The sequence below is a fragment of the Gouania willdenowi genome, chromosome 19 (genome assembly GCF_900634775.1).
Source record: "Gouania willdenowi chromosome 19, fGouWil2.1, whole genome shotgun sequence".
NCBI lineage: Eukaryota > Metazoa > Chordata > Actinopteri > Blenniiformes > Gobiesocidae > Gouania > Gouania willdenowi.
The window spans coordinates 6,403,172-6,422,659 of record NC_041062.1 but is presented as its reverse complement, the minus strand read 5'-3'; the positions used below and the strand labels follow the sequence as shown (position 1 = coordinate 6,422,659).

Sequence of the window (19,488 nt, the reverse complement as noted above, 5' to 3'; positions counted from 1 at the left end):
AACCTGATCTCTCCTGCTTTTACATTTTGAACAAGGTGGATTATTACTATTCAATAAAAGACTATTCTATTCTATTCTACTGTGTTACAGTTGTGTTTAGCAGCAAAACTTGGAATCAGGCTAAAGATTGTCCCCAGAATGCATGAATTTTTACAGATCATGTCTTCCCACAGTTTCTACACTGTAAATGAAGTGCATAAATTCCAGTATTCCAGGCCGGTGAGGAAAGGAGAGAAGGACCCTGACAATGAGTTTGCGGTAAGCTGCTTGGCCGTGTATTTGTTATTATCGGTTAAAAAATTAGTTTAAAAACCTTCATGGAGATGTTGTAGGAGTAACTACATTTCAACCATTGTAAATGTGATAGACTGGTGTCGTGTTTAAGGTTTACCTAACTTTGTGTCAAGTGTGAGATGTACAACCAATATTTACATTAAAGGCATCCTTAAATCCATTGATTTTAATCTTTTTATCTAAATTTCTGGTAAATAAATAATAATAAATCATTTAACGTGTTCATCATTTCATGTAAATTGCAAATTGACATGATTGAATTTTTTCTCTTCACCACATTATTCAACCCATTAACATTTAGTGATATTATGAGTCATAAAGCTGAAAAGAGGGCAAGAAATGAAAAGAATAAAAAAATTTTATAGCTAAACATTATATATATATATTATATAAACATCACCTCCAAAGATCTGCTTTCTGCAATCGTTTGTTTATATGGTTGTCATGGCGTTCAATAAGTCGCCTCAAAGTAATAAGTAATCAACTAAAATTCCTCAATTTATTTGTAGCAGTTTAACAACTAATCCTCTATATTCCCATTTATTAAATAATCATGTTGGGGGATTTGACAGTTCAACTCATTACAGTAAATCAGATTTCATGTTAGCTTTCTCCACAAATAGATGAAGTACTTTAATCTATCTATTTATCTTTTAATCTAAATTACAAAATGTTCAACTTAACTTTTCTGCACACACACAATACATTTTCTTGCCTAACTGAGTGTGCAGCAATTTGTGTTGGTATATAAGCATCCACAAACCTCAAAAAATGAATAAAAATCTGCACCCATTTACTCTTAAAATTCTTAGCCCTTTAAAGCTGATATCCGTAGTTTCTGAGAAACGTCTCGATGTCCCGCCCTAAACAGCTCCACTTCCTCCCACTGCCTCTGCCAATCGACCAGAAGCCACGCCTCTACTTTTCTGCACGCGTATAGCAGAACATAACAAGGTCGCATGGGTCAGGTAATGGCAAAAATCATTTACCTGTTTGCTGTTGTGACCCGTGGCCTTGTTTCCGTGCACAGTTCTGCATTCACTTTGATTGACAGTCTGAAAAACAGGAAGTCGAAGACGATTGGCTGGGCGCACTCGTTGATCATTTGTATAGGGGTCTATAGGACGAAGGAGGGACTTATATTATACATATTAGTTAGGTACTGTATTTTTGCACATTTCAAAAGAATCATACATAAACATAGATTTATCAGACACTCCTGATATCAGCTTTAACAATACATTTAGCAAATACAGACATCAGCCATTCATTGCCTCTTTTAATTGAATTAATAGATGACTTTGTGTCTGCAGGACATGTGGATTGAGAGGACCACGTATTCAACGGCGTACAAACTCCCCGGCATCCTGCGCTGGTTTGAGGTCAAGTCTGTCTCTACAGTGAGTTTGAAGGAGACGTGTGTCACATGTCATTCGTATTTAACTTATTAAATGATATATGAGTTTTAAATATATAGACAAACACACAGTACGTAAACATTGTTTTTACATTGTAATTATGTTCACATTTTGACTAATCTCACAGAGGAGGTTCTCACCCACTCTTCTGGTAATTTTACCCCAAAGTGCTTTCTACCGCCTGCTCCATCTGCTGCTCATTAACACGCAGCGTTGGACTTTGTTTTCACCAAAGGGGTCACCCTGCTCGTGTCACCGCCAACACACTAATTTTTCATCCAAAACGAAGCAACCACAGCCCAACGAATAAATATACTTCAAATGTTCTTTGTCTGAGGTTACATAAAGCCAACATATTTTTTTTCACATTTTTACTATAGGTCAATTTTTTTCTAGTTGTTCAAATTGTCTCCATTTATATCTTTTTTCTTTATTAATACACTAGGTAATGAAACACACAACCTTACATTTTTTTCCCGACACACCAACACTTGTTTTGCCGTACAGGAGGAGATCAGTCCACTAGAAATCGCCATGGAAACAATGCAGCTAACCAATGAGAAGATCAGCAGCATGGTGCAGTTGCATCTCAACGATCCCAACCTTCCCATCAACCCTCTCTCCTTGCTGTTGAATGGGATAGTGGACCCAGCTGTCATGGGGGGCTTTACCAATTATGAGAAGGTAATCAATTTGAAAGTGGCTTTGAATTAATTACCACCATGATGGTATTTTTTTCATTACATTTTGAGATGCATGGGTCATTTTAGGATGCCTTTCTTTTACTATTTTTTTTTTCAAAGAAAAAGGTCCAAAATGATAATTAGAAGGTTATCTTTTTTAAATTAAATGTCCACATTTGTACCAAAGTCCAGCAAAATATGGTATATTGATTTTTTTTTTTTTTTTGCTTATTTTTAACCTTTTTCTGCAGCTACACCAAACTTGTCATATTTTAACTTGTTTTCATCACTTTTTCTTTTCTTATAAAATCTTTGCACCACTTTTTCCACCTAATGTTGCATATGTTCACCCATTATTGTCACTTTTAACCTCTTTTCACCATGTCTCATGCTTGTTTTTGCCAATTTAACCACATTCATGATTTATCATGGCCATTATTTGCCATTTTAAACTATTTGTTCCAATATTGACACTTTGAATCATTTTTTCCACTTTCTGTTTTAGGGCACTCTAATTTGCAACTTTTAACCAATTTCTGTTGTTTTTAAAATCCAATTTCACTACCATTTTTGTCACTTTTAACACATTTGATTTCTGATTAAAACAAGGATTTACATCTTTAAGATGACTCTTTGACACCTTTATTATGGGGATTGTGGGCTGAAAAGGTTGACAACCACTACTTTACAGCACTTACAGTATGAATCAGAGATAAAGTGATGTAACTTCAGTCCACTTATAGCTATGAATCATAACGTCTTGTCCTCTGAAGCATCTTCTAGTCTAGATCATTGCAATATGTTTGTATGAAAGTATCAAAATGTTGTAATCGTGCTTGAAGGAAATCATTCTGAGAAACCTCTGAGAAATCACACATGAATGACTTTTCAGACTTAAAGTGGCAATTTCAACCTTTTACATTTTTTTTCAGAGCGAACAATCCTCAATTTATTGATCTATGACATTTATGTACCCCCTCTCTTCAGATTAGGAGAACCCCATCATCACTCCAATTTAGTACTCCTTTCTTGTTTTATTTACATGTTGTTAACACGTTGGCCTCTGAAATCTCCTACAGCTTGAAAATATCAACCTGTACGTTTAACGCTCACTAAATATCAATATTGTGCGTTACAATTATTGTATATCAAAGAATGTACTTACCTAAATTTTTAGTAATGTGCATAACATGTTAGTAACAATGTAGTAGGACATTAAGGCCACAATATTGTTTATTTTATTAATGCTGTTTATTGTCAACGGGTGGAAAAGATGTTGGATGAGGTGAGACCTATATTATTACTTTATCTGATAAAAAATTATAGTCCCGAGCATCTTTAAATCTTTAAATTTTTCTGTATTAAGTTACAGAAAAAAATCATCACTGTGTGACATTTTAAGTTTTTAAAGATGTTGGTTTTCCTCTGTCACTCGTTGTCTGTGCTTTATATTTCGCTAGCAGTGTGAAACATGGTGGTGTGAGTCTGAAGAGGAATTCTTTGGCCTTGGGTCACTCACTCATCTCAATGAAATAGTGAAGGTGGCAGAGGCGAGATGGAAGCTTAACTAAATTTCTCTCATCCTAACAGACTCTGACAGGAAAACCTATTCGTTTTCTTCCACATTCATTTTTCTTCCTCTATATCAGCAATGTCACATTCCCAAAATGTCTTTTATTTTCTTCTTTCCTTTTCTCCATACAAATACATTGTGTTCAGTTTCTATTTTTCCTTCTGTTGCTCAGGCTTTCTTCAATGACAAGTACATGCTGGAACACCCTGATGATCTGAAGAAGATAGAGAAACTAAAGGACCTCATTGCCTGGCAGGTGAGAATCAAGCTTTTAGTAAATAAATATTAGTAGACATGAGATATAAGGCATATAGTTATTTACACGTGTTTTAGTACTGGGAGAACTACATTGACCTGCCTTTGGAAAATATGTCAACACATAAAATAGGGGCTATCTTTGGTGTATTTTTTAAGATTTTATGGTCTTGACTCTATACTGGTTTCTACACATTAGAATAAAAATAAATCTGAGCACTACAAGATTAAAGATGTAATATTTCAAGAATAAAGTTGTAGTATTTTGAGAATAGTTGTAATTTTTTGAGAATAAAGCCATGTCTTAAAAAAAAATGCAACGTACCAGCGATAGCCTATAAATCGACCACTTCCAGCCACTTCCTCCTCCACAATAAAAGAGGCTATTTGCTCTAATCCAGTCAGGTTCTTTCATCAGAACAAACGCAAACGTCTGCAAAGTGGCTTTAAAATCCTTAAACTGATAACAGTGGTCAAAAGGCTCAGTATTTCACCATTTGTTAAACCTAAAGAGAAGTATAATCTCACTAAATGTTCCACATTCTCTATAACACACACAGTGACCTGTATTTTTATTCCGATAATTATTCTCGATGTATTGTAACTTTAACCTTGAAATATTATGACTTTAATCTTGTAAAATTACAATTTTATTAAGATATGACTGTATCCTCATAAAATGACTGTAATCTCGTAGTGCCCAGATTTAATTTTTTTATTCTAATGTGGCCCTAATACGCCGTCGTACAGTAGCTTTCAACCTGAAACATCCTGCTTCAACGTAACCACAATGTCTCTAATGTCCCAGTAATAGTATTTTTCATAGTATTCCATGGAATTTCTTTTGCTGGTGAGAGGAGGATGCACAACACTGGGGGTGGATTGCTTTTTTTTTTAATTATTATTAATAAAAAAGCCTTAACTGCATTAAATTCTCTTTCATATTACATTTTTTAATACCATAAAGATATAGTGTAGGACCCATTGATCAATAAATTGTATGATTTTTTTCACGGAAAAAAGTATGTAAAAAATTGAAATTGCTGCTCGAATGTTTGTTTTAATCCCCACTGTAAACACATAAAAGTTTTGCGCATTGCATTGTGGGATGTGGAGTCCCATAGAAAGATGCGTAGAAGTGTTTTTACTTCATTCTTACTCAAAAATGTGTGACTTCCCGACACATTTCTGGTGTTTTCACTGACTTAAATTTACATGGAAACAATGGCGTATGTTTATTTCGGGGCTTCAATGGAAAGATCTGAAGTTGAATGTCTAGAGGAGTGAGTTGATATCACGGGAATACCGGGAAAAAACTAGTACGAAAATGAATCGCAAGAAATCAATAAACACAAAAGATCACTGTAAGAATAAAGTAAAATCAATTTGTCAACGGGACTCCACATCCCACAATGCAATGAATGTGGAAAATACTGCATACTGTGCCACATTTAGACAGCAGTGCTGTGTTAAACATAATGTGATCTTGGGTGAAAAGGCAGGCACATAGTATAAAAATGTAACATTCTTTGAAGGGGTTCTCAGGAGTGTCTGAAGAGAGTTTGAGAAGAAGTGAGCAGAGAAAAACACGGTCAACAGTTCAGTGGAGATAAAGTCAGGGAAGAGGCAAACATCTTGAAGCTGTATGGATCCACAGGAAGGGATCAGAAAGGCTGTTTTAAGAGCTTCACTCTCAGAAGGTGGAAAGGCAAGACATGCAGCAACTCCTGCCGTGTAACATGGGCTAAAAAAGCACATGCACGATGCAGCTCCACGGACATGTTCCCTTTTCTGAGAATTATGTTGGAATTAAAGACAAATTTGAGCAATTTTCAAACACTTTTCCTTTATGCAGGTCATCAGGTCTTTTATTTTGTGCACAGTTGAAGTTGTTAGTAAGTACATTTTCACAGATAAAAATCACTGAAAAAGTGCTGTTCAAAACATAGGTGAGTTTTAAACAACAGGAGCAACATCATTAAAGGATACCAAAGTTAAAAATCCTCTAACCAAAAGCTTTTTTGAAAAGCAAAGTCGTCAAATGCTTTTTTAAAAGAATCCACAGAGTCAAGCTCACGGGGGGGCTGGTGCAAGTCATTCCAGAGTCTGGGGGCTACATCCTGGAACACCAGGTCTTCCCTGGTTTTAAAATAATTTTAGGTATTTTTAGGAGACCATGGCCTGAAGACCGAAGGCTTCAGGGGCACAACAAATCAGTGATATACTGAGGTTCTTGACCAGGCAACGCACGGAAAGTCAGGACTAAAATGTTAAATTCGATGCCAAATTTGACTGGAAGCCAATGAAGATTGGGGTAATGTGAGCTGTTCTGGGTGCACCGGTCAAAAGTCTGGCAGCAGCATTTTGTACAATCTGAAGTTTGTTTAGAGGTGACTTGTTGAAACAAGTGAAAACAGAATTACAGTAGTCAATGCGAGACCAGATGAACGCGTGGATGATCATTTCGAGATTCGATTTAGACAAAATTAATCACTTTAGAGATATTTCTCAGGTGATAAAACAGTTTTTATTCAGTTGACGACAGTGACCCTCCAAAGACATTGAATAATCAAACAAATTCAAGGTTTCTAAGGGTGGTTTTCACAGACGAGCCCATAGCACCAACGGAGTTCTTAATCAGGGGAATCTTTTTATCGGTAGCATTGATCAGAGTTTTCGTTTTGTTAGAATTTATCCGAAGATAATTCGATGACCAGTTTTTGGTGCAAGATAAACATTCCAAGAACTCGCATAAAAAGTGAAACTCTGATTCATTGAAGGAGCAATACAACTGAATGTCATCTGCATAAAAAATGATGTCACATTTTCAAAACCTCAGATCAACCGAACAAACGGCATCAGGTACAACAAAAACAAAACAGGTCCCAGAACAGAGCCCTGAGCAACTCCACATGACAGGTTCGACACATTAGACGTTAAATTGTTGATGGCAACATTAAAAGTTATTCCATTTATATGTGAAGAAAACCACTGGAGAACAGCCCAGTTCTCCAGAGGCTGTTCCTTGATTTTAAATGCTACTGTAGTTTCTCTCACGGTTATAAAATAAGTGAACTCTGTTCTTTGGGGAACTGTGAAAACCCAGCAATTCTAAAAAGTTTTGTTTTTTGTGTTTGTGTAGCCTTTTTTTTTTATCTCTGTAAAGCTGGGTACTCACATCTAAATCCAAAGAGATGTTTTATCTGTTACTACTCACACACGAAGACAAAAAAAGTTTCCTTGAAAGCAGCAATTCATGTTTCTCAGTCAGCTTGCTTCTTGATTGGCTACTTTCCGTTTCATGTCACAAATCACAGAGTCGGGAGTTGTCGACTTTGGTCGTAAATATTGAACGAGTTTAATATTTACGATTGTCAACTCCAACCCTTTTCAAAGCCAATTATGGGGACAAATTTACACTTAACACACCTCAGATCACAAGATAATCTGATTGGATAATCTTACAACGCATAAAATAGTCTGGCGTTTGCCGTCCTTGGTCAAGAAGGGGTAAAATCGGAACCAAAACTGCCTGATTATCTAAAATGTGTGTACCCCGTTTTAAGCAGGCTGCGTTGAGTGATACAAAAACAATCAATTTCAGTGCTTGACTGTTTGTTTGTTTGTTGATTTGTTTTGCATGAGGGAATTTTGATGTTTTCTAAATTTGTCTTGCTTCTTCCTCTGAAAAATAGACTGATGCACATAGTCACTGACTGAAGTGGTAACTACACTTATCAAGTAGGTTTTTGGATTTTGTGAAAGATATATGAGTGGGTTCTACCTAACGTTTGTATGTCATGGCAATCACAAAGAAAAGGCCTTGAACAGTGACGTTGGTATGACTACCTTTGTGCTGCAGCTTCTAGTGCACCACTTCACACATGAAATAGAAACTTCCATTTTAACATCAGATCTCAACACACAGTATGCTGGAAATAATTCTACACCTGACACATTATTCTGTCGATCAATAGGATCGTTGTGTTGCGTGCCAGTCCAGACGGTATGACACAACGGCTCTGAAATGTTTGAAATTAGTCTAAGAGAAGTTGTTTCTTTTGACTGTCGCAGAAACAAAGTGTAATAAAAGCTGACATTTCAGGTAACATAACACAGCACACGACAGAGGAAGATGTGACTTGTCATCAGTCGTTTCCTGTGCTTGTTTATCGCATTGCTGTCTAAATGAGACAAATGAAGGCAAGCTTCCGTCAGTGAGTAAACCAAATGAAATGAACCAGAGAGCACTCTTATTGTGAAGTATCCATTGTCTTAAATCTGGTAAATAAACAGGTAATGAGTGGCTGGAAATTAGGCATCATAAAAAGCTCCCTTGAAAACACAAAGTAGCTGCTTTTCCAGAATGTTAATGTTGATAATGAGCGAGCGCTCACAACACAAACCTAATTTAGTGGCTGAAACCCTTCACAGCGGTGTGCCTTATTCCATTAAAACTTGTTAAAGGTGGGTCACTCATCAATATTTGTAATCAGTGGGTAGGATTGTTTTACACCCAGGCTCTAGCAGTATATTCCCAAGTGAGTGAAAATGTTTTTTTTTTTGTTTGTTTTTTTTTTTCAGAAATATTTGCTTTTGTACATTCTGACTATTTATGAGTGCTTCTGACTCACCAGCTGCTGTGAATGTCTTTAAGACGTCTGTGGCCTTTGTTAACCGTCTCATTATGTCACCATAGCCTTGAAACTAGCATATTTCTAAGCCAGGATAGTTATCTTAGCATCCCTGGGTGAAACTCTTGCATATTTGTAGCACAAACCTTTTTTACCCAAAGGGTCCAATAGAGAACAGTGAGACATTAAGCTACAGTTTCTCTTCGTTTACGCTCGTTTTGTATTTCTGTAACCGAGACGACATTTGCAATCACTGCAATGCAGCATGAAATGCAATTATTTATTTTATTAATACAATATCTAGTTGCCTTTTTTAAAACTGGAGTGTGCGGTGCAAACAAAATCATGATTGTATTATGAATTAAATTTACGGTTTGCTGTTCAGTCAGACCCATGTCCTTGTGTTCTGTAGACTGCAGTCAACATTAATTATTAAAACTATTTTTAAAAAAAAAAAGAGCTCATGAAAGATTTTAAAACAGCATTCATTTTAAACATCACCATAATTCAACGTGGGATTGAAAAGTAGCCTCAACAATGAAGGTGCTTTTTTTGGTTTATTTCTAAAATAAAAACCCAATTTCAGTGTAAGCTTTCTCACAAGCCTCCCTATGTGAACATCAATTAATAAATAAATGCAGGGAATATAGTGAGTGTGATAGATTCTTGATGATAGCCATGAGATAAACTGACAAATTGTATCAGACGAAAATCTTGAGTTCTGAGCAATAAGTTAAGTTCTTCAGAACAGTGGTTCTCAACTTTTTCAGCCCGCAACCCCCAAAATAAAGGTTCCAGAGACCGGGGACCCTCACTGTACCTGACGGTGGTTGAACACAGATAATAACGTTGAAGAACAGTCATGTGGAGACAGGGCCATCTGTAAGGGGGAATAAATCATTTAAAAAGTAGGAACAATTAGTTTAAACTGGCAAATAATGGGAATGACAAATTGTGAATGTTGTTAAATTGGCAAAAATAAGCATGAAATATGGTGAAAAGAGTTTAAAAGTGACAATAATGGCTCAACATGTGCAACATTAGATGGGAAAGGAGTTTCTAAGTGCGGAAAATGTCTTGAAAGTGGAGAAAAATTTAAGAAAATGCATTGAAATTATATGGAGAAGTGGCAGAAATGGGAGTAATATAGGGTAAAAATAAACAAAAACGGGCTCAAAATGTTCATTATTAGTTTCTTGAAGGCATCTGGTGACCCCCTCTTAGTCTCTCTCTTGACCCCAAGATTGAGAATTCGTGCTTCAGAAGATGAAGTTTAACTGCATTTTCTTCATATTTTTATTGTAAAAATCACATTTGTTTTCTTAGGAGATAATATCGGGGTTTCTTTGCAATCCATATTGAAGTAGATTTAGCTGTAACAGTGTAGCTTCCTGTTTGTGCCTGAAGGCGTTATTAGATAGTTTAGGCTGTAATTAGATAATTACACGTGTACATAATAGGTTGTATTGTGTTTCTAAAACAAGCATTTGTTGATAAAAATACAGATAATTGCATGTAGGGTGTGATATCTCCTTATTTAGCATCACTGCCTGTGTTACAGTTCATTTTAAAATACTCAGAAATGAAGAGTTTTTGATTGATTATTGATCAACATGACCAAGGAAGCTCTTTTTTACTGTACCTCGTCTTTACACTCCAGCGTAAAAACAACTCACCTCATGCACGTGCATGTGTACGCTGACATGTGTGCACACAGAGCGCGAGTGCAAAGTTAAGCTGAAGCCACCGAGCACAGCGATCTGTTGCCATGCCTCCACTGAGTCGTGCTCAATCATCTGGCAGGCTATAAAAAGATGTGGGTATCCTGGGAGACGTGCATCCTGCCCCAGCTTTCACTTTGGTTTTTTTCAACGCGCTTTCGTTTCACATTTCACCTGACCGAGTCAATCTTTTTTCACATCTGTTTTACCCTTTTTCCTCCTTCTCTTTCCGGTCCTTAAGCTTTTATTTTGTTTTCTCCACTCTGAGAAGTCCCAGCTGTGATGATGAAGGTGCTTAATATCAGGGGAAACCCTTGCATCGTGTCTGTAGCCTCCTCATTTATCTTTTTGCACTGGAACTTTGATTCAGGATGTAAAATTTGGCAGCTTTTTTGCCACTGTAAAGCCGTTTTTTTCTGCTTTTCAAGGTTGCGCAAGCTGTTTGTTATTGGACAAATATGCCCACAGCGAAGGATTTGTAAAGATTATTTGGCAAAACTCACATCATGCGTTTCTACATTCCTGAATAAAACGTTGATCAGGAGAGATTTTTACAAAACGTTGCATCACAGCTGTGTTGTGTCGTGTGTGGCAGTGATTGAAGGCAACCTGCCAGAAAACGCTCTCATCACTTTATGTTAGGAATGGAAGAAGTGGGTTTTTAATTTTAATAAGCTATAAAGAGATGTATTATTTTTTTCAGTGAAGCTTATTTTGGATGTGGTCAGCTTTAAAATATCTGACTTTAACACCTGAACCCTAATGAAGACAGGTTGATTATACAATCCTTTTCCTCCCTAATGTATATCTCTATTCAGAAGGAAACTTTGTCATTATTCATGTCAGCATTTAGAATAATCACCAATCACACCATTAATACAAGCACTAACAAACATTTTTGTTGTTTTTTTGTGTTTTTTGGAGTCACTTTGTGTATTTTTCTGTATCTCATTATGTGTGTTTTTCTGATTTTGTTGTGTGCTGTCCTACGAAGCTCGCTAACGTCTTACGTGGCTAAATCACCATGGTAGCTTAGGCTGAACGACCAACCTGGTCGGGAGCAGGTTTTACTCTGGCTAGGATCTTAGCGAGTACTAGAGCCCCGCCTCCTGACCAATCAGTTCTCTTAGAAAATTACCGGCCCATTGTTAGAAGATCCTGGTTGGTGCAGATCTGATAGCTGCGTTTAGGAAAGAAAGATTATTAATGGATAAATGCAATCCTTTCATTTACCGATGACATCCTTTAGGAAAGATATAGATTTATATCTGATGGACTGATCTACAGCCAGTTGATGAAACCTGTGTCTCTGTATGCGCGGATGGGTGAAGTCATTCACTCATTCATTTGTTCATTTATTCATTCATTTGTATATGCGAGTGAGGCTGACCATATCAGCAGGTACATACTACAGTGAAACAATGCGCTCTCATCCCAGTGTGTGTGATAAATAGGTCTACTTGAATAGAAAAACGTGTGTGCAGTAATAAAGTTCAACTGCAGAGTGCTGTCCATTTATCATCCAATGGTTTAATATCATAAATAATCTCATGCTTTTACGTATTAACAGTGTCAGCAGTTTCCTGCCTGGGTTGTTTTATTCCTGCCTTTTCTTTGGTCTGAATTATGGATTTTATTTATTCATCATTTTAAAAACCAAACCTGGTCGGGACCATGGTTATGAAGTGGATCAGATCTGAGCAAGTATAAAAGCTCTTTTTAAAGCAATTTTAAGAGTTTGTGTTTTCTTGTGTGTATTTGGAGTAATTTGTGTTTTTGAAGTTATTTTGTGTGTTTCTGTTGTTGTTTTTTGTGGTAATTTTTTGTAATTCTATCGTTGTGTGTTATTAGAGTCATGTGTCTTTTCGTTATTATTTTGTGTGTTTCTTTTGTTGTTTTGTGGATTTTTGTTGTCATTTATGTTCTTTTTTTAACTTGTATGTTTTCATTGTGTTTTTAAGATGTTTTCTGTTTTTTTTGTGTGTTTTTAGAGTCGTGCATGTTTTCATTATTATTTTGTGTATTTTTGCAGGTCATTTTGTGTGTTTCTGTTATTGTTTCGTGTGTTTTTGGAGTCATTTTGTGCATTTACTTTGCGGGCCACTCAAACTTAGGTGGCTCATGTCTGCCATTGAATCAGAAATGGGCATATATGACGTATTTGCATTGGTTCACTTCACCATTTTAAAAAAGAAAATACAATTCATCACATTTTGTTTATTTTTTTTAAATGAGAATAGTTTTATTTTTTTTCTCCTGAGCTAAAAACCCTCAGTGTTTCCTATCTCTAACAGTATTTCACACTTACAGCATAGAGACAGGATAGGATTTTTTTTTATTTTTTCCCAGTTGCTAAGGGAAAGCAAACTTGTGCTATTACCACCACTGACTACACAGCCGCGTGACGTCTTGTCTTGTGTCTTGAAGGTTACTGTGCATTTCTGTCCTGCTTTTCTCAGCTGAAGATCACATGGATATGTAAGTTTAACCAACAGGAAGGGAGAGAAAAAAAGCGAAACAGGGATGATGCTTTTTGCCTGATGCCAGATTTAGTCGTGCACAGCTTGCAGACGCTGATGATACCACCGGGATTTCCTAATTATCTGCTTTCTGCTGCTCTATCTGCGCCTTCAATCTCAGTCTGATGGCTTTAGACTGTTTTATTCACCAGCTTCCTACACACACACACACACACACACACACACACAGAGAACCAGCAGCATGCTTGAAAGGAGAGAATTGTGTCGTGATGTGCGTCAGAGGAGAAAGACAACATCTACCGTAATGTGTGAAGTGCGATCCACAGTCAGCGTCTCGTTCCTATTATTTATTGCACATGTGGTGTGGTATACTGATGATGGTGCTGACGGGGTGGGGTGGGGATATCCTGGCAGCCTCTGTGATATCTGCTTTGCTGAATATGCACAGCCCGAGGCCACAGGTCAGCCACATTAAATCAGACGCATATAAAGGGACAGTAATTTATTCCTGGGATGAACGAAGAATCGACGCGTCGCTAACCTATCATCCTTCAAGGGGGTCAATTTGACCAAGTTTTATTTATTTATCTATCTTAAAACTCTTGTCGTCCGCACACAGATTCCTCATCTGGCTGAAGGTGTTCGTATTCACGGGGAGAAGGTCACGGAGGCTCTGAGGCCTTTTCACGAGCGTTTAGAGGCCTGCTTCAAACAGCTGAGGGAGAAGGTGGAGAAACAGTACGGGGCGAAAACTCTGGTAAGAGCCTTTTTTTTTTTTTACATCACACATCCAAAAACACATTATAACAGGCAAGTTGTGTTCTCAGTCTACTCTTCATCATGGTGAGTGAATATCCTAATCCTTAATCTGATAAAGAAATGATACAAAACAGCCCCTTTTGGGTGCGTTATCACATTTATGTGGTGGCATCTGTTCAGCGTTTGCTTTTATGTCACACATATCAGATAAATATCAGTTTGGCAAGTCATTTCCTGACAGCTGGATCTGTAACTGAATCGTTATCATTGCAGCACCAAAAACATGCAGTGTCTTCCTGTTGTTGCAGCTCATAAAAAACCTTTCAAATTCATAATTCAAACTTCATCTTTAGCCATAAAAGAAAATCCTCTTTTTGACTTTTATCTTGATATCAAAGACCAATGAGGGAGTATTTGAATTATGTTTAACCCTCATTATTCACATTTTTACAAGTGTGATGGTTCTGCACGTACGATGTTTATCTTCATTTCAAATGCCAGAACTGAATAAAGTCTGAAAGATAGAATTTAAAACTGGAACTAAACTAAACTTTTCATTGTTTTTTGTCTGTTTTTGTTGTGATTGTGTGTGTTGTCATTTTGTGCCTTTGTATTTTTGTGGTTGTTTTGTATATTTTTTTCTCATTGTGTTGTTTTTTTGAAGGAGTCATTTTGGGTATTTTTGTATATATTTTCTCATTATATGTGTTCTGTTGTTATTTTGTGTATTTTTGTCGTCATTTACAGCATTTTTTTTATTTTTTAATCTCATGTTTGTTTTCATTGTTATTCCAAGTGTTTTTGTTATTATTTTGTGTGTTTTTGGAGATCATTTTGTGTGTTTTTGTTGTTGTTTTGTGTATTTTTGTTGTCATTTCTATGTTCATTTTGTGTTTTCATTGGTATTTTAAGAGTTTTTGTTATAATTTTTTTGTGTTTTGGGGGTCATTTTGAGTGTTTTTGTTATTATTTTGTGTTGTCGGGGTCCTTTTGGGCCTATACTACGAAGCTAGATTTCCTCTTATTGCGCTAACTTTCGGGATTTAATCGATATATCGCCATGGTAACTTAGGCTGAACACCTAACCTGGTCGGGACCTGGCTAAGATCTACTAAAGTTCCTCCTCCTGACCAATTAGTTCTCTCAGAAAACGACCTGTCCAATAAAAGGAGGATCATTGTGTGAACACGTCACTGTGTGGATACAATATATGAATATATTCCACCTGATCTGTATGAACGTAGCATCAGAATACGGACAAGGTAAAAAGTGAAAGTGAGACTAAATTCATCATTAACACTCATCAATTCCTGCATTCATTCCTTACTGCTTTTATGGCAGCAACAGTGTTGTTTTGATCTGAATTATGGATTTTAATTCTTCATATTTTGAAAGAATTATTCCTCAATTGTGACATAAATTGCTCTCCAGTTCCTCTGTGATTGTGATTGGTCTGACACTATAATCTCCACCTCTGCCACAACAAGAGCGTACATGTAGCCAGGCTGAAATCGAGTTGATATCGAGATTCGTAGTACAGCTTCTGTCTGACAGACAATGTTTGGTTAGGTGAAGCCTGCTAATGGAGATAAATCCAGGATATAATTATCTAGCTTCGTAGTGTTGGCCCTTTTTGTGTATTTTTGTAGTTGTTTTGTATATTTTTCTACTATTAGATGCTGTTGTTTTGATTATTTTTGGGTATTTTTGTTGTTATTTTGTATATGTTTTCTCATTATGTGTTTTCATTGTTATTTTAAGTGTTTTTGTTATTATTTTGTGTGTTTCTGTTGTCATTTTGTGTATTTTTGTAGTTGTTTTGTAAATTTTTCTACTATTAGATGCTGTTGTTTTGATTATTTTTGGGTATTTTTGTTGTTATTTTGTATATGTTTTCTCATTATATGTGTTTTCATTGTTATTTTAAGTGTTTTTGTTATTATTTTGTGTGTTTCTGTTGTCATTTTGTGTATTTTTGTTCTTTTTTTTCCATCTCATTCAGTGTTTTCATTGTCTCTGTTGTTTTGTGTGTTTTTGTGGTCATTTTGTTTTAAGACCAATATTTTCCTTCACACATCTCAAGTCAGACTAAATACTTGTGTGGTGGCATCTGTTCAGCGTTTGCTTTTATGTTGCACATATCAGATAAATATCAGTTTGGCAAGTCATTTTCTGACAGCTGGGTCTGTACCTGAATCATTATCATTGTAGCAGTTTAATAAATAAAAAAGACCAAAAACATGTAGTGTCTTCCTGTCATCTTAAGTTATGAAAGAAAATCCTCTTTTGACTTTTATCTTGATATCAAAGCCCGGTAAGTATGAGTATTTAAAGTAATGTTCATTGTCTCTAACTCTCATTTATCATGTATTTATAAGTGTGATGGTTTTGCATGTGGGATGTTTTTCATTCCAAATGCCAGAACTGAATAAAGTGAAAGATAAAATAAAAAAAATGAAACCAAACTAAATGACAGACTTCATAAATAAACACTCACACTCACACACACACACACACACACACACACACACACACCCATAAATGGCAGCAGCAACAAAGAGTTGTTATCTCTGCTTGAAACAGTAACTGTGTGATGATTGCATTACAGTTTTAAAATGGAAAAATAAACCTTGTAATTAGCACAGTATGTGTTTTTTGAATTATATTTAAAAGGAGTGATGACTTCAATTATTAAAAAATATACTGTATAGCAGTGGTTCCCTTAACTTTTCACAGTCCCGTACCCCTTCAGACATTTAACCTGAAGCCATGTACCCCCTACTGCTGCACACGTTAAAAACATAATGTAATGCAGAGTTTTTCTAACTTGGGGCATGACCCCATGTGCGGTCGCTTGAATTTCAAATGGGGTCCCCTGAAAAGTCTAATTTATAACAATAAAACAAAACACTGATTAAAAATACATTTTTAAAATTTTTGAATTATTCTTAAAAATATAACACCACACACCAGGGGTTGAACAGACTAGTCAAGTAGTCAACTTTAGTGTTGTCTCGCGACTCTGTCCACGTGACGTCGACTAGTTGCAGCACCTGACTTTTGCCCAAGATGGCGATGCAACACAGCAAGCGAGGGTCCTAGTACCCCTGCACGACAAGGCAGCACAACATCAAGTGTTTCTCGTGCCTTCCTTGTTTGAGCTCAAACTGCAGCTGGTAGGCAGATACTACGGTTAATATACATGATAACGTTAGCTGTAGTGGTAACATGTCTGTGTATTAAGCAGATCTGGAAAACATCAGGACGGGGGCTCCGTTAGCGAGGGAAGACCACTGTTGTGCAAATATCTGTGACTCAAAAAAATCTGTGACTGCAGATGGCGACAGTTCCAGTCTCTGCTGCTTCTGGGCGGACATTTACTCCCCCTTAGACACGTTTGTAATTCTTCTCCAGTCTGCATTTACTTCACCCACTGGAGCGTCATGTTTAAGGGGGAGTAAATAGCTCCTTAATAGCTACGAAGAGGTTTAGAACTCTTCTGCTCTATCGCCGAGAAGCCGCAACGGTCACAGATTTTTTCGGGTTACGGATTTTGGCACAACACCGGCTTCGGTGAAGAAAGCCGAAGTTACCGTAAAAACAGCCCAAACAAAGTCTAAACGCCCAGTTCTGAGGAAGCCTCGGGACTTTTACCGTAGACTTACAGTAGGTGAATCAGCTGTGTCCCTGGGTTCACTTAGCTTCTATGGCATGTCCCGTATCCCAGAGGCTGGCTGTGTTGTGCCAAAATCTGTGTGGCTTCTCGGCAGTAGAGAAGAAGAAGACCTCTTCTTAGCTATTAAGGAGCTATTTACACCCCCTTAAACATGACACTCCAGTGGGTGGAGTTAATACAGACTGGAGAAGAATTACAAACATGTTTAAGGGGGAGTAAATGTCTGTAATCATGGGTAGTCTTACATCAGCTAATGTGTAATTTGTGGTAATGCATGGAGGCTCCAGACAGTTGGTCGATTCATATTCTAGTTTCCAATTTGTATTTTTTATTCATGTACCCCCATGACAATTTGCATACCCCTGGGGGTACCCGTACCCCATTTTGAGAACCTGGGCTATATATTATACCAGGAGGAACACGTTTGTCACTGCCGTATCTTTGCTTTCACTGATGTCAGCATGTTTGTGATGAGACGGAGCTGCCAGGGAACGCCTCTCTTTTCTTTATTTTTACAGATTTAATAGTTGCTTTTCCAGCTTCACCTTAGCTGAGCTAAAGGCAGCGCGAGTGACCTTTAATATGAGAAAAAAAAGCCCTCACTTTCCATGGTGTGATAATGAGGTTTCCCTATTTGATGTATAATGACCATTTTTCTAAGAGGAGAACATTTAAATGCTCAGATTTTCATTTCACAAGTAGTGGATTTGCTGCAGGTAAAAAAAATGGATAGCCTGAGTAATGCACTTTTTCACATTTACGGTTTTGTTTTTGGATGTTTAGAAGCATTTTGACAACGTTTCTAAAGGTGTAATAAACCCTTTAATCTCAGCCTACAGCAGATGAGCAGCGAGGTCCTCGTCCCTCCTCCATGGTGCGATCCTTCACCATGCCGTCCTCCCAGAGGCCTCTGTCAGTAGCTTCAGTCACATCCATGTCCTCCGACAACTCCCCATCCAGACCTGGCTCAGACGGGTAACAATCGCTTTATATTTGTCATTTAGAAGCAGCTAAAGTTAGCAAGTTATTGTGCACAGTTTGGTTTTTGGTATTTTTTTGGGAGAAAAAATCTCCTATAGACCAAATATATTGAGAAAAAAAAAAAAAATGTATATATATATATATATCGTATCCAAACATATATATATTAGCATCTATTCAAAATATTCCTAATAAAACAGCATAACATTTCAACTAGGGTTATTTTCAATTTAGCAAATTTCCTAAACTAATCGCCGGCCCTTTACATGAATGTTAAATTTATTTGGGGAAATTTTTTTTTAGCATCATCTAAAATGTTAAAAATTTATCATTGATATATAATTTATACGTGGAAGTTCAAACTAGGGCTCATTAATGTTGAATTTGCGCTTTTTTCACCTAAAATCTGTGGCCCAGTTAAGGTCAAACTGGTCTGTATTTGGCCCCTGAACTAAAATGAGTTTAACGCCCCTAATATAGACCAAAGATATTTAAAAATTAGGGTTGCAAAGGGGTGAACATTTCTGGTAAATCTCCACAAGAACTTAAGTCCATGCATTTTTGGGAATGTTAGAAAATATCAACTTTTCATGCTAAAAAATGACTGTAATTTCAACAAAATCTCTCTAACGTATCCAGACATAAATATTAGCATCTTTTCAAAATATTCCAGATATAAAGATTCTGAGAATTTTCAAAGTTTGAAACTTTCCATGGGAATTAACAGGAATAAATGGTAAATTATCCAAACTGAAGTTCGGCCCTTTACAGGGATGTTAAATGTTGTTGAAAAAGATATTTGAGCGTCGTATAAAATGTTTAAAATGTAAAACTTATCTTAAAAGCACTCCCATTTTAAAGTTTACCAAATAATTTCTGGTAAATTTCCACGGGAATGTTCAAAAATCTTAACTTTTCATGGGAATAATTTATTGGTATTACCGGTAACCAAAATTGTGAGTAGCTTTAAAATAAGTCTTACATTTTAAACATTTTATATGATGCTAAAATATA

General features: G+C 36.6%; 1 protein-coding gene across 2 annotated transcripts in view; it reads left to right on the top strand.

Moving 5' to 3' along the window:
- dock1 (dedicator of cytokinesis 1) overlaps positions 1-19,488 on the top strand; it is a 211,018-nt gene that overhangs the window by 183,279 nt on the left and 8,251 nt on the right. For both annotated transcript variants that reach the window (XM_028475387.1, XM_028475386.1), the window contains 6 exons: positions 174-258; positions 1,608-1,694; positions 2,220-2,396; positions 4,141-4,224; positions 13,678-13,815; positions 18,326-18,468. In XM_028475387.1, coding sequence (XP_028331188.1) covers positions 174-258; positions 1,608-1,694; positions 2,220-2,396; positions 4,141-4,224; positions 13,678-13,815; positions 18,326-18,468 — 714 coding nt within the window. The remainder of the gene's footprint in view (positions 1-173; positions 259-1,607; positions 1,695-2,219; positions 2,397-4,140; positions 4,225-13,677; positions 13,816-18,325; positions 18,469-19,488) is intronic.